This window comes from Natator depressus, chromosome 15 (assembly GCF_965152275.1).
Source record: "Natator depressus isolate rNatDep1 chromosome 15, rNatDep2.hap1, whole genome shotgun sequence".
NCBI lineage: Eukaryota > Metazoa > Chordata > Testudines > Cheloniidae > Natator > Natator depressus.
In genome coordinates, this window is record NC_134248.1 from 16,200,818 (window position 1) to 16,214,680 (window position 13,863).

At 37.2% G+C, this 13,863-nt stretch overlaps 1 protein-coding gene across 2 annotated transcripts in view; it reads right to left on the reverse strand.

Annotated features, from left to right (window-relative positions):
- GNB1L (G protein subunit beta 1 like) overlaps nucleotides 1-13,863 on the reverse strand; it is a 57,052-nt gene that overhangs the window by 23,114 nt on the left and 20,075 nt on the right. Inside the window, exons 2-4 of one of the 2 annotated variants that reach the window (XM_074972933.1) lie at nucleotides 4,230-4,357; nucleotides 3,822-3,947; nucleotides 802-964 (exon numbers count right to left, since the gene is read on the reverse strand). In XM_074972933.1, coding sequence (XP_074829034.1) covers nucleotides 802-964; nucleotides 3,822-3,947; nucleotides 4,230-4,357 — 417 coding nt within the window. Of the gene's footprint in view, nucleotides 1-801; nucleotides 965-3,821; nucleotides 3,948-4,229; nucleotides 4,368-13,863 lie in introns of both variants that reach the window. The other variant, XM_074972934.1, reaches the window with a different exon arrangement.

Here is a 13,863-nt window from a genome sequence, read left to right on the forward strand (position 1 = left end):
TAATTTAGTGCTCACTAGAGATCAGACTGAGAGTACAAAAGTCCAGAACAAGTACACCGGGGCAGTGGCAGTGCAAACCACTGCACAATGACTCCTCAACTCTGTTTTGAAGGGATCACCTCTATAGAGGAGGGATTCAACTTCCACATCCATTCTGACTTTGGCCTCCCTATTGATACTACTAAGAAGCCTGTCAAATAATGGCAGTTGTGGTAATTGGTTTGAGATATGGATGTGTGTCCAGTAGGAACTGGATTGAGACCGTCAAATCATGGCACACAGACTTCACTAAACATCCATCAGCTAGTGATAACTTTCAACTATTTCCAACTTGGTCTTAGTAAAACCATTAACAGAGGGGTGAAACACTATTTATCGCATTACCAATCCCTCAGCCATCCAAATGTCCCACTATAATGCTACTTTACATTTCAGATGAAGGAACAGTACCTCAATATGATGAACTATTTGAACATTAAAGTTAGCCAGCAGATCACTAGTTCCCCCTTACTCAGATAGCTGTATTAACAGGTTTTCAAAACTCCTGCATATATAGGATCATCAGCTGCAAATATTTAAATGTCAGATAAAACCAGGATAGAAGCTCTGTTATTAGAGCATGATTTATGGTTCAGCCATAACCCTGGAAGGTCCAATTAGTAGCCACAAAGAGCTCCTTGTGTCTCTTCTTTAACAGATTAGTCTGAAAAGGGGAAACCTCATCCTTGTCAGATAATTTAAGGAACAAAGCACGCTAAATGTTTCCCCCCTCCAAGCAACAGAAGGGAACAGATTTCCTACCTCATCTAGGTCTTTTCCTGGCATGGCCATTAGCCAGTGTCCCTGTGCCACCTTCAGCAGTGAACATTTGCAGAATCCCACGTTCTCAGTCAAAACAGAATCGGTCACTGTGTTCCTTCCTTCTGCCAAATCCCAGAGGCAGATCTTTTGGTTACGACCCTGGCTTTTACAATAAAAAATAAATACACTGTTTGTGATCATTTACAAATGAGTGTTTTTGCAATAATAACAATAAGTAAGTTATAATAATTGAAATATAATTATGAAGGTCAGAATCACAAACATAAAAAAAAGCCCATATAACACAGTTTCTCCCAGAAATGAAATAAAAACTTCTTACATGTGTCATCAAACGCACTAGGCAAATAGTAATGACTACACGGACTATGTAAAAGAGGGGCAAAACAAAACTAGAACCCACCATTTACTAGATAAGGCAAATTAGACAAAGATAATACATGCAAAGAGGTAAAAACTATGTCAAAAGATTCTAGGAATATTGTATATCCATGGAGAGTTAATGGGAGAGAAACAAACCAGTAAAATGATGAGTAGCAAGGGTTAACAAACTAGAGCCATAAGGTTGAAATTTTCCAGTGTGGTGGGCCAAAACCAAAATCATGGATCTGCTGATGGAAAGGATGCACAGAAGTCACACCTCCTAGGTGCCACAGACAGGGGCTTTGTGCTGCTCTCACATACTCAGACACAGAAAGTCACAATGTAGGGGAGGGAATTAATAGTTCCATAGTTATGTGAAGCCAGTTGCTCTATTATACTACATTACTGGTGCACAGGTGTGGTTGTTATTCCAGTTCATAAGCTAAAACAGCACAGTATCTTGGCCCTGGATAGAGGGGATGCATTTCACCTCCCCTACCTTCTGCATTCCACAGGTATAGACCATGAATATTCAAAACTTTACGCAGATATAATGGATTTAACCCTAGGAAGTGGACTGAGACCAGTCTCATCAAACCACTATCAGATGGTAATAACTATCAGTCTCTACTGATGTGGAGTAGTCTGAAAATGAAGCTCCATATTCCATTATCAATATCCTGAACACCTCAGTTTCCCACAAATCAAATCTTCACATCGTTTTTAAAGATGGAACATACATAGTCAATAAGTAAGAGCAACAACTTAGTTTATTTCAGGGTCAAGTTACAAGCAATTGCAGGTATTGACAACAAATATTGGGTATGCAAGCCTGAAACAATGAATTCATTAAATATATTCTATGAGTATCCAAGTAGTTACAGTATGTGCCATCAAGTCATCATCTGGGATAAGAGCTTCCTCCACGCCTCTCTTCCATACATTAAATTATACAAATTCAAATATTTTTAATTTACTAACAATTTTCTCACTTGACAGAAGCATTAAGCAAAACAGTGTTATGTACAGTAACACCCTGATTTTATGAACATCACTCATATGAACCATTTTTCTGCTGCTGATGTCATTTTCCCGCCGTAAAATGTGACTTCAATCCTTCAGCCAATGTTTAAGTGACTGTATAGGTTTGAAAAGACAGATTTGGCAGCAAAGAAGAGATGTTATTCTCTCAGTAAAAGGAAAACCAGGCACACTATATACAGTTGGTAATGTACATTATCACTGAACAATTAACAAATTAAGTTATGCACTGCACCTATTGTAATTTTGAAATATTCAATTTTATAAACTTTGATTTTATGAACTCCTCAATCCCAGTTAGTTCATAAAACAGGAATTGTATTGAATAGTTCTGTAGCTCATGAGACTTTACATTTTAAGAATCTATCAGGAGATGGGGAAAATGGTTTGTTCTGGTTAAATTTTAGATGCAGATAAGAAGGAAAAATACAGGTAACAACAGCCCTGGAATTATATTAGATACTTAAAGCATCATAACGTTATAAATACACAGCAGAGAATAGATGAGGGGGAAAACTGGATAATTAGATGAATAATTTTAGTTCAATACCAAATTTCTTCAGGGTGTTAACAGAATTTAAGCAGACAACAAATATAAATGCTAATGAGCTCTATAGTACTTTACAAGAGATGTCTTTTCCTGATAAACATGTCAGAACACCTCAAAAATCACACAGATGCTCTGGCATCTGCTGCAAAGAAGGTGGATCACCTGTGTATTCCAAGGAACACAGTAACCTTGCAAACATCCCTCCTTGCAGGAAAACGTAATATATTTTGCAACAGAGTATGAATATGTAACCCAGCATTCTTGTTCAATTTTGGTAGATACTAATCCGCCATTCCGGCTCTTCCTGCACATCCTTCAATCCTTTACTTTTCCTATCTCTTGAACTCACTTATCGCCTTTGTCTTTATGGTTTTCTACCTTGTAACTTGGCTATCTCTACACTAGCACTTTGTTGGTATAATTTATGTCACTGGGGGTGTGTGGAAAAAGACACCCCTCTGAGTGACATAAGTTTCACTGACAGAAGCGCTGGGGTGGACAGCGCTATGTCGGCAGGAGACGCTCTCCCACTGACGTAGCTACTGCTGCTTGTTGGAGGTGGTTTAATTATGTTGACAGGAGAGCTCTCTCCCAGAAGCATAGAGTGGCTACACGAGCAATCTTACAGCGGCACAGCTCACTAGTGTAGACATGATCTTATTCTGTATTTTTCTTTTTTGAAAACTATTGTGAAACATTTGTCAGTTTACACCCAAATTTCCCTTCTTCACATAAAGACTTCAGGTTACCTCACTTCCATTGATGTACTAAAGGACACCAGAAATACTGAATTGTGATGCTGTAGTCACAGGAAGCAGTATTTACTCTGAAGAAATTGAACACATTATTTTAGGCATTCTCAATTTTTATTTTGTGGCTTTTAAATTTGGTCCTTTATTGTAAATCGTGTCACACTTTGTCTTGTACGTTCAGAGACAAGACTTACAGTGACTTCAGAAATAAGTGACGCCTTCTTATCAAGTATGTTACAGCAACAAGATTAATACAAGCACCACAATTTCTTGTCCCTTTTGACTACTCCACTGACCTGAGGAGCCTGTCTCTGCCATAGATTGCTTCCACCCAGTGCACAGATTTTCCTCCATGGCCATCTAGAATTGTATCCACCCTGCGTGTCTTCAGGTTCCAGACATGGATCAGCCCATTGGAAGACCTGATAGAGGGAATGGATGGCATGTTCTGTGACAATCATGTAAAATTTGATAAGAAATTTTGCTGTTCTTCCGCCTTCTCGGACTCTGAAGTGTTATGTATGTACACAGACTTCATTCAATGCACCAATCACTTACTGGAAATACATTTTGTTGTTTTTCCCAGCTATAATTTACTTAAAGTATATGTTCTCTTTAAAAAAAAAAAAGGGGGGGGGGGTTTGAAGGATGCTCATCTCTGCAACAGCTTCTGGTGGGAAATTTACTTAAAGGCTTCTACTCACCCAGAGAAGAGAATGGGGTAATCGGGTTCTTGGCCTCCACAATAAAAATGTAGAGTATGGACTTCAGCACTAGTACCCCGTAGAACAAACTGTGGATCTGGAGGTGGAAGAGCCATATCAGCAATAATCTAGAGACACCTTTCCAAGAAGAGAAATCAAAGAAAAGCACAAGATTTTCTTAATCACATAGTGTTAAGAAGCACATATTATGAACAACAGTACTGCAACTGTGCTCTGCTTCAGACAGTTGCTTCGCTTAAGAGTCTATACTTTCCCCTTATAGCTAGCATTATGTTGAGGTTATTCGCCATATAATCCAAACTAAAATGTTCCCTCTTACACTTCGGGATCAAGCAATCTATCAAATCTGCTTCTCATTGCTATCCATCCACGCTAAACTATGAGAAGTGCTGAGCTTGCTACATGAATATGCACCCATCATATATTTGAATATACAAATGTGTTCAGTTATTCTCCATGCTGCAAACTGGACTGACAAGTGACAACTACAAAATGCAAGGAATTGGACACACAAATTTTGTGGAGCAAGCACATTTATCATTCCAGTTAGGGCCTTGGCAAATTCTTTCCCCTTCCTCCCAAAATAATGCTTTCACTGTGCTCTTTTGCCATGGAATATATATCCACTGAAAAGGACTTCAGGTAAGATTAGAGCGATACTCATTTTTACCCCAGAGTTTCATTACTCCCAAGTGCTCCAACTTTTGGTTCCAGGTATGGTTATATTAATAAAAAAAAAAAAAATCAAAACAGCATTTCTTTTTAACTTTATGACCACACTATGTTAAATATTGCATTCAGAGGAGTTTGCACTGTTCCCAGGATCAGGAAATGGATATAGATCTTTTCACCTCTAGGCACTGGTTCAAATATGGCCCAGCATCAGTACTAATCAAAAATTATTATTTGATGACTGGGCTGGGGGACTATGTAAAGCAAGTGGTTGATCACAGGCTGCAATTCAACAGAGCTCTTAAGCATGTGCATAAAACTTTAAGCACTTGAGTAATCCTGTTGAATTCAAAAGAGCTACTCATATGACCCAGTTAGGCACATTCTTAAGTGCTTGGATCGATCCAGGCCTTACCAAAACATGTTCACAGCACAAAAATGTCCATCAAAATGAACACCTATGTAGACAATTTTTGCAAAGACAACAAAGACTGGATGGCAATGAAGACTGAACAATACTTCAGCTTGCTAGAGAGGATCCTCCAGAACAATGCTGAGGCATAGCTATTAATTTACCAGCCTTTATAGCTTTAAATTAATTTGGAAAATGACACAGTAGTGAGCATTATAAGCAGGTTTTTACTGAGAGTCTTTCCTGTGTGAAATTAGTGACCATGCCCCATATATCCTACACTTCTATCTCTTACTTTATTGCCTGTGTTCACATTAAAAAAGGAGTAGATTGAAAAGCAAGGGGGGGGGGCCTGTCATGGTGGATGTCAATAATCATGACTCTTTCAAAAAGCTGTTTACTGGATGGGTTCCACCAGCCCAAAGAATCATTTTCTAAGTTAAATAAGTGAATGTCAGCAGGACTCTTTCTCCCAGATGGGTCACAGAAGAGGATGGTAAAACAGAAGTAAAACTAAGCATTACATGGACAAGTAAAACATTTCAGTTTTTAAGTAGACACTCATGATGCATCAGCGTCAGACTTTGACTCTTCCTTTATTAAATGGATGCATTGACTACTGCAACTCAGTTGAGATGAGAGAGATTTAATTCTATCTTTGTTATTTATATAACAGTGATCACTACGGTATCTGTAATTCCTAATTAAACAAATATTTTAGGTCTAGTCATGAAACAGGCGTTTACAATCTAACATCTCTCTCTTCCTCAATAGTGCTGTACAGTAAGCTACAAAAATAATGAGCTCAGTGCATAACTTCCATGTTTTAATGCACTGATTCATCTGTTTTATGATGCTATCTGAGGATCCAGACTCATGACAAGCCAGGAATAAATTTTCAGATGATTACACGCTTGTACAAGGTTGTTCCCCATGGTGAGATTCAACCCTTCAGTGCCTATCTGTAACGTACTTCATCCTTATTACGAGGCTGTCTGTTACAATAAGCGCTTTGTCATTGAAGGTCACTTGATCAGAGCTCCATAACTGTATCCAAAACCATTCTAATCACACTCAAAGTGACAATTTGTCTTTGTAACCCTCTGGACATTTAATGTAGCTAACACAGAGCATGTTATAGGGAGGTGTCCCTTTTTATGAAGGAATGATTCCAAAGTATAGTTCTAAGAGAGGGAGGGAGACAAAATGGAATTGAGTCAGCCCAGAGGCTATCGGGATTACGAGGCAGGATTTAATAGCATTTTTCTAATTAGCAACACAAAAGTTTTGCTGACAGACTGTGTGTGCCTGGATGTGAGGAAGGTATTAGCTGGCATGAAACAGACACTCCTAATGCATGTCTTTACAAGGACAATACTGTAGAAGACTCCTCAGACTGGGATATAGGGAAAAAATAATAGTAAACATACTTTATTCACTCATGGATTCAAAGTAAATTGTCAATCTTTGGAAATGGGATTTTGCGATTATATACATCCATCTGGAAATCTGTATTTAATAGTATATGGCTTTTATCAATAGCCCCACGTTGTGTTTTGCTAGGGAATGAGGTATTTTCTATTATTAATTGCTACTGCTAAATCATCAGAGGCTGCACAGCAAAAAAGACAGCGGTGATGAGAAGTTACAGCATAACAATTTTAAGTTTTAAGTTTTCTACTGCTCTCTGCACTAGTTGTGACACAGCAGTTTGAGCAACAGACCGGGAACAGTGAACTCCTAAATTCTAATCCCACCTCTGTTGCTAATTCCCTCTGTGAACTTCGGCAAAATCACTTAAGAAGATTTTCACAGGTACTGTATTTAAGTGCCTGAAGATGCAGATAGCCTCCTAGTGAGATTTTTCAAAAGCACCTAAGTGCCTATCTTCAAAATTTTCAAAAGTCCCTAAATGATTTAGGAGCCTAAGTCCCATTGTCAAAAGTGACTAACACTGGTGTGAGACCAGAATCAGGCCCTAGGGCTCTAAGCAGTAAAGTGAGACCCACAGAAGGAAATTTATAATAAATGCTTTCAAAAAAGTTCTCTGTCCTAGACTATGAGCTTGACCCACAGGCACCTAGATGTTGTGAGCACTGGCTTCCAAGACAGGACATTGGAGGACATAAATTAAATTTTGCTTATGACATTATTTGTTTGTAAGAGGACACCAGCCTTGAGAGATGCAACACCTCCTTGCCGTACTTTCGTCTTGTTATTTTAAATAGACATCAATCCTATTCTTTTTTTCCCCTAGCCTTTCCTGTGCTGGTAACACTCTCCTCCTTCAGTGACCAAACTGTGCTCCAGAAGTTATTTTGACAGGGTACAATACAAACTCCAGATATATTATGTTGATTACTCTTGATCCACCACCAACTGCATGCTGATTGGAAAATCCAGGTGTCCAGATCGATATTCCAGTTAGGAAATGACTGTGCACATCACACATTGTATTGTAAAGGGCTTTCCCATGCAGAACATGTTTCTACTAAAATTGGGAATTGTTTAGTCTTCTTCAAAAAATGTAAAGTTATATAACTTTAGAGAACAAATTACCAATAACACCATCTATAAAACCCCACTTTGTTTCGTGTGTAATTTAGGGAACTTTCCTTAAGTTACTTGAGTTTCTATGCAGTGAGAAATGCACTACTTTAGCATTTGATACCAAAAAAAAAAAAAAAAAATAGAAAAAGCTGATTTTTCAATTAATAATAGTCATTAAAAAATGTAAATGTCAGAAAGATTACCTTAGAAAAATCTCACAGAGAATTAAAAACATTAATAGATTCCCACAGGAAAAATTCCAGTTGAATTCAACAACTCTCCTATTCCCACTCCTGTCATTTGTATTTCCATCACACATCGAAGCAAAAACAAATTGCTAGTAAACTATCATCCAAGCACCCCCTTCCCCCACAACCCCACAATTTAATCTGAGATACAGACAGCTTCAGCAAAGACTAAAAAAGGCTTCCGATTCTGTAGCTGTTTACAAAGTAGCAAAAAGTTGATGCTAAAGAGAGATTTTTCAGGCATGCCAGAGATAAATCTCTCTCGTCACGTCTGGCAAACTGACTCAGGACTCTAACTAGCAGGTGTGCAGATATAATTATGACTGCAAAATATTCAACACATCCAGGTGTGCTCATCATCAAATATATGAAATCCCTTTTATTTCTGGAAATTCCAAGCCTACCAGGTGCCAGCCTCCCAAAGAAGAGTAAGATTAAAGAATTAGTCAGTAAAAATATGAACAACCTTTTTTCTTCCCTGTTCTCATGTATGAAAGCTCCTCTCCAGATTGCACTTCTGTCTTTTCCACTTGGGTCAAAGGGTAACTTTGCTCCTTTCGTGATGGTTTTTAAGACACGTTTCCCACATCTTATAGCTAACTAACTAGATTGACTATATAGCACCTGCATTCAATAAGAATATACAGTATGTAATTTCAAAGAAAACTGGTGGAAAGGGCAATTTTATTAAGTTAATAGTATAAAGCACATAATCCAACTCCATTTTCAATTTTAAAATATGGTAGGTAGCCCTTACAGTATGAGCTTTCTAAAGGGCCCATAAGGCCAGTCTTGTCCAGGCTTTCTGCCTATAAACCATAACAGAGAGTTGAGCTCTCATGGTGGGGCAATATCCCCTTCTGCCCTCAGCAGTACCCACAGTGCATGGCTGAATTTAAAAATTGTGGACCTCCCCCATCTCAGCTGGCTACCACCGTACTGGTTGGCTGTATGATCCATTTGAGCAGGCAGGCTGGATCGACAGAGACCCTTGGTTGATTGGCCTTCCTTTAAATCTACTCTACTTGAAATGCCAAAACACAGTGGAACTTGCACATACCTCAGACAACAGTAGTTGGGGCAAATGCTGTATGGACATGTGGCATTTCTAGCAGGCAAAGGATCAAAGTCCAGGATTACAAGTAACCATTTTATCCAAACATAACTAAAATACAGATGGTCTGGCAGCTTCCAGATACATCTGCAGAAAGCAACTGAACTGCTTATTTCAGAGTATTTGAACTCAAAGATGAGTATTTGAAGTTTACTACATACTAAGAAAATGTGCTCTAAAAGCAGGTTAAATATTTGGTAAAACACACATGCCCACCAGCCTTTTGTGGTAATTTTTCAGCCCACTGCCTTTGAGTTTGACACTAAAAATCCTATAAGCTTTACATAAAAAACACAGAAGTAGGGAAGAACACTGAAATGGGAAAAGTATCTGAGCAAAAGTATATTTAGTTTGTACTCTATAATAAGCCAAAAATATAACAAGACTTTTTTTTTTTTTCTTTCCCCCACCAAATGAAGCAACTTGGAATTCAAATCCAGATTTAGGCTACAAGGAACAGGAGCTTACATTCTCATCCTGGACCTCATTTGTACACATCACAACTTCACCACATAATTTGATATAATTGTCAATCTTTCCTCAAGTAAAACACAGGAGAGAAACTGCACAGTATCCTGAGGTCAGAACTGAGGCACACTGGTAGAACTGGGGGTAGGCGGGAAGCTTGCCTGCATGTGACACGTGACTTGCTTTTAGACATGTGAACACTACGTTAACTTTTGAAAAATATGCCAAGAAAACAGGACTGTGACATTAAGCTTTTTACTTTATAGATCTGTTTGATATCTTTCTTGCTATACTGCTAATACTATAATAATACTAATTCCATATATCGTGCTTTAGTGTTTATGTTTAAAAAGCTAATTAAGTAAATAGAATGGTTTCAAATAGAATGATTTGACACATAAAACGTACAAATGAAAGAGTCATTCCTTTTAGCAATGTGTATATCCAGTGCTTTACATTAGCATTAGCTAATTACTTTGTACATTTATTCTTTATCTACGTTCATCCTCAGACATCAGTGTCAAAGTAGGAATTAAGCAACAACACTGTACCTTAAAAGATTCATGTTAAAAACAAAGCAAAAATAAAATCATGGCAATGGACTGGAAGCATGCACTAGTGTGAACGGAAATATGAACAAAAAATAACATAACCAAGAGATTTCCATGCTGACATAACATTGTTGGTTTTGAAAATTTAAATTTAGAGAGATAACAGCATCAAACAGGACTTGCTGATTTATATGACCAAGCTATACAATACTGTATTAGTGGATACCATTAACCTGTTGCCACACATCCTATGTTACAACTGACTAGAGGCCTGGATTTTTACAGGTTGGGAAGTCAGTGCTGCCAGAGTTTTCATTCTAACTGGCCACAAAATAGTTGTTAATGACCACTAATGACTGACTGCTCAGAAGACGACTTCAAAACAATAAGTCTAATCCTGAGAGAAGCAAAATAGCTCCCTCTGCCATTGAAGTAAACAGGAGGCTAGGAGCTCAACCTCCTTCAGGATCTGCGCCAAAGTTAGCTTCTTTCCTGACCCCATCTAGGGAACAACGGAGGTTTCCACATTTCACTGTATAAACCAATAAATGGTTAGGGAGCAAACTGATTTGTTTATCAGCCACTGGTAAAAATATATGCCAAGAAATCCAGTCAAGGGGGGGGGGGGGGAATGGCTACTAATAGCAATACAATGTGATTTTTTTCAATCATTTTCAGTCAGAGAATGACTAGTTACATTTTTAACACCTTTTCTCCTCTAACTAGTCATCATCTAACTGACAGAGAACAAAACACAATACACTTATGTCTTTAAATAATTAAGTTTGTAAAGAAAATGCATGTAAATTTCAACATACGATTTTCAGAAATAATTGGGATTTGAGCTGGTATCTTGAGGATAACCTCCAAATACTTCCATCTGCAATTTAAAAAATTCACTATAATTATTTTCCATATGAAAACACAGATTCAGCATGGGAACAAAACTAAGAACACTGAGTTAGCATATGGATCTCATTGCCCCTATACATTTTAGTCACTGAAACAAAAAGCTATTAATCAACATGTAAAAGCCATAAATTAACATAAACATTAATCATTCTAATACTCCTGGTGTGTCAGAATGATAATTTTTTTTCAGTCTTTCATTTTGACATACTCGCCTTTAGCTATCAGCTGGCTGACCTTTCTTAACACAGTTAAACATTTTAGGCATTGCAAATCTCACTGAAATAAACATTTTTGAGAAAGCCGAATATCATGGCTACAGTTATGCCATTGCACTTGTTTTTAATATGTCAAGCTAAAATACAGCATGAAAACACAGCTGAAATTGATGAAATTTTAGTGTTTCATAAACAGGTTCATTGTCCAGATTAAAGAAAAAGAAACCCATCTGTTTTGCTTTATGAAGCCATTAATTGCCCAGTAAAGTGCAATGATAAAACTACAGAAAGCCTTGTTTTAGGAGAAAGAAATCTGACACAAAGTACACAGTAGTTCAACTCCAAAACAGACTCCCCATATGGCTAATGCAAAAAGATATAGGACCTCTAATGCCAAATCTCCTTGAAAAATTAAAGAATGTGAAAATGCACAAAATAAATGAAAAAAAGGCTTCACACAATTGTCTCTGTACAACACAACATTCAGGCTTAAAGTTGAATTCAAGTTTGCACACTTGATAAATCATTGCAATCTAGCAGAAAATTGATAAGCCAAGGACCATCAAAAGGCTGTTTTGAGTAGCCTTTCAGTTCAGCCATGCATAGCAATCTGTCAGCAACAGAGATCTGTCTACCCAGCCTCCGAAATTAGGGGTGCTGCCTACTTCAGCATCGGGCATGAATCTCTTGCTTCCAACAGCAATAACTAGTTAATATTGTCCTCAGACTGCAAAGATTTAATTAAACACCTTCGAGACATTTTAGCAGACATTTCCTGAAGTACTCTTGTTTAGTAGCAAACTATAAAAAACCAGCAACCTGACAGAGAAGAAATATATCAAGTTCTTACAGCAACTGAAATTAATCGGGCCAAACTTACATGTCTGCAATTAAGGATTCCGTAATTCTGAGCAATTAAAATACATATTTTATTAGAAAACTAATTAATTCTAGACACATATTTTTCCCATGATAAACTTTTATGATTACTTGATTTATTCCCTTATAATTACTATTTAATTAATCTAGCCTTGTATAATATTATACTATTTTTCTGGCACTCGACCAATAAAGACAGTAAATTGATTGCGGTTCTATTGTGCAACAGCAGACTCTGTAATGCCAGTTTCAACACCACGTTTATTTATTTGTCTGTTCTATTACTTTTCTTTTCCTCCCACAGGGCATATGAACATGAAACACAATACGCACAGGATAACTTTTTGTGTTCTATAGATTTTCTCCTTCTAAATGTGAAATAGAACATAAAACTTGCTTTAATTCAATATCAATGCATATGCAATATGATACTATATAATAAAAATACAACTCTTAAGAAATGACGTTATAGGTCTAACATATATATCACAAAATGGCTAGTCAATTGACTATTGACATACAGGGCCGGGCCCTCAGCTGGAGTAAACTGGGTTAACTCTATTGACCCCCAGTTCCAGCACAGGAGATCGTCCCATGATAACTGACAATAGGGGAGGAAGGGTCAAATAAAATCTTTCATACTAATTTACAAAGTTCGTACATAATACGACATTTATTTTAATGTCTCCATCAGTTTTACCCAAATTAAACTTTTATTGTGTAACTTTAGCCTCCATTTAAAAAAATGGACTTACACAAGTTTCAACCAAAATAAGCCTTCTCACACCTCACTTTAGAAATAATTATTTCTGGAGGAATGGTATCTGTTTGTACTAAACAATGTTACAGCAAAAATGTACTTAAATATTACCAATAGAAGTAACAGTGGTATTTTTGTTCCCATCTTTACCACTTTAGAGGTAAAAACTATCCATTAAAAAAACCCCACAAGCCACTGCTGACCCTTTACTGTTAGGAGGCCTTAAACTTTCTTCAGCGTATCCTTTCCTAAAATCCTAGCACTGGCTGTCACCTCAAAGTTGGCACCCCATCTCGGTGTGTATTTTTTTCAGGAGGAGGAATTGAGAAGGGATTTGTTTTAAACATATGTGGAAGCAATACGCTACTTCATATTCTTTAAATCTTTTGAATCAGTTACTGGATTTTATGCTATTTTTTCTGCTACAAAATATACAACATTGACCACAGATACCACTTATCCAAAATGATCCTAGTTCTAGAGGGAACAAGGTTATTTCATTGTGTACTGTAAGAAACTGTACCCAAACTATCTCCTGGCTGAGCTCTCCGAAAAAGCTCCCAAAATATTTTATTTTATCCTTGTTCCCCCATTTTCTAAAACGCCTAGACAGCACTGACAAAATACAAAATCATTGGAAAAGGCGGAGAGAAAGGAAAGTATTTTTATGGTTAAATTGAGCAAGAAATTCTTTAGGCATTGGCACATTTCAGGATACACGTACAACAGAATACTGTATTTATTTTTTTCACATGGTTTCTGTTTTTAAGATTTATTTTATAGATATGTTTCAGACAACTTTTTTAAAAAATCCACCTAAGTCACAAATAGT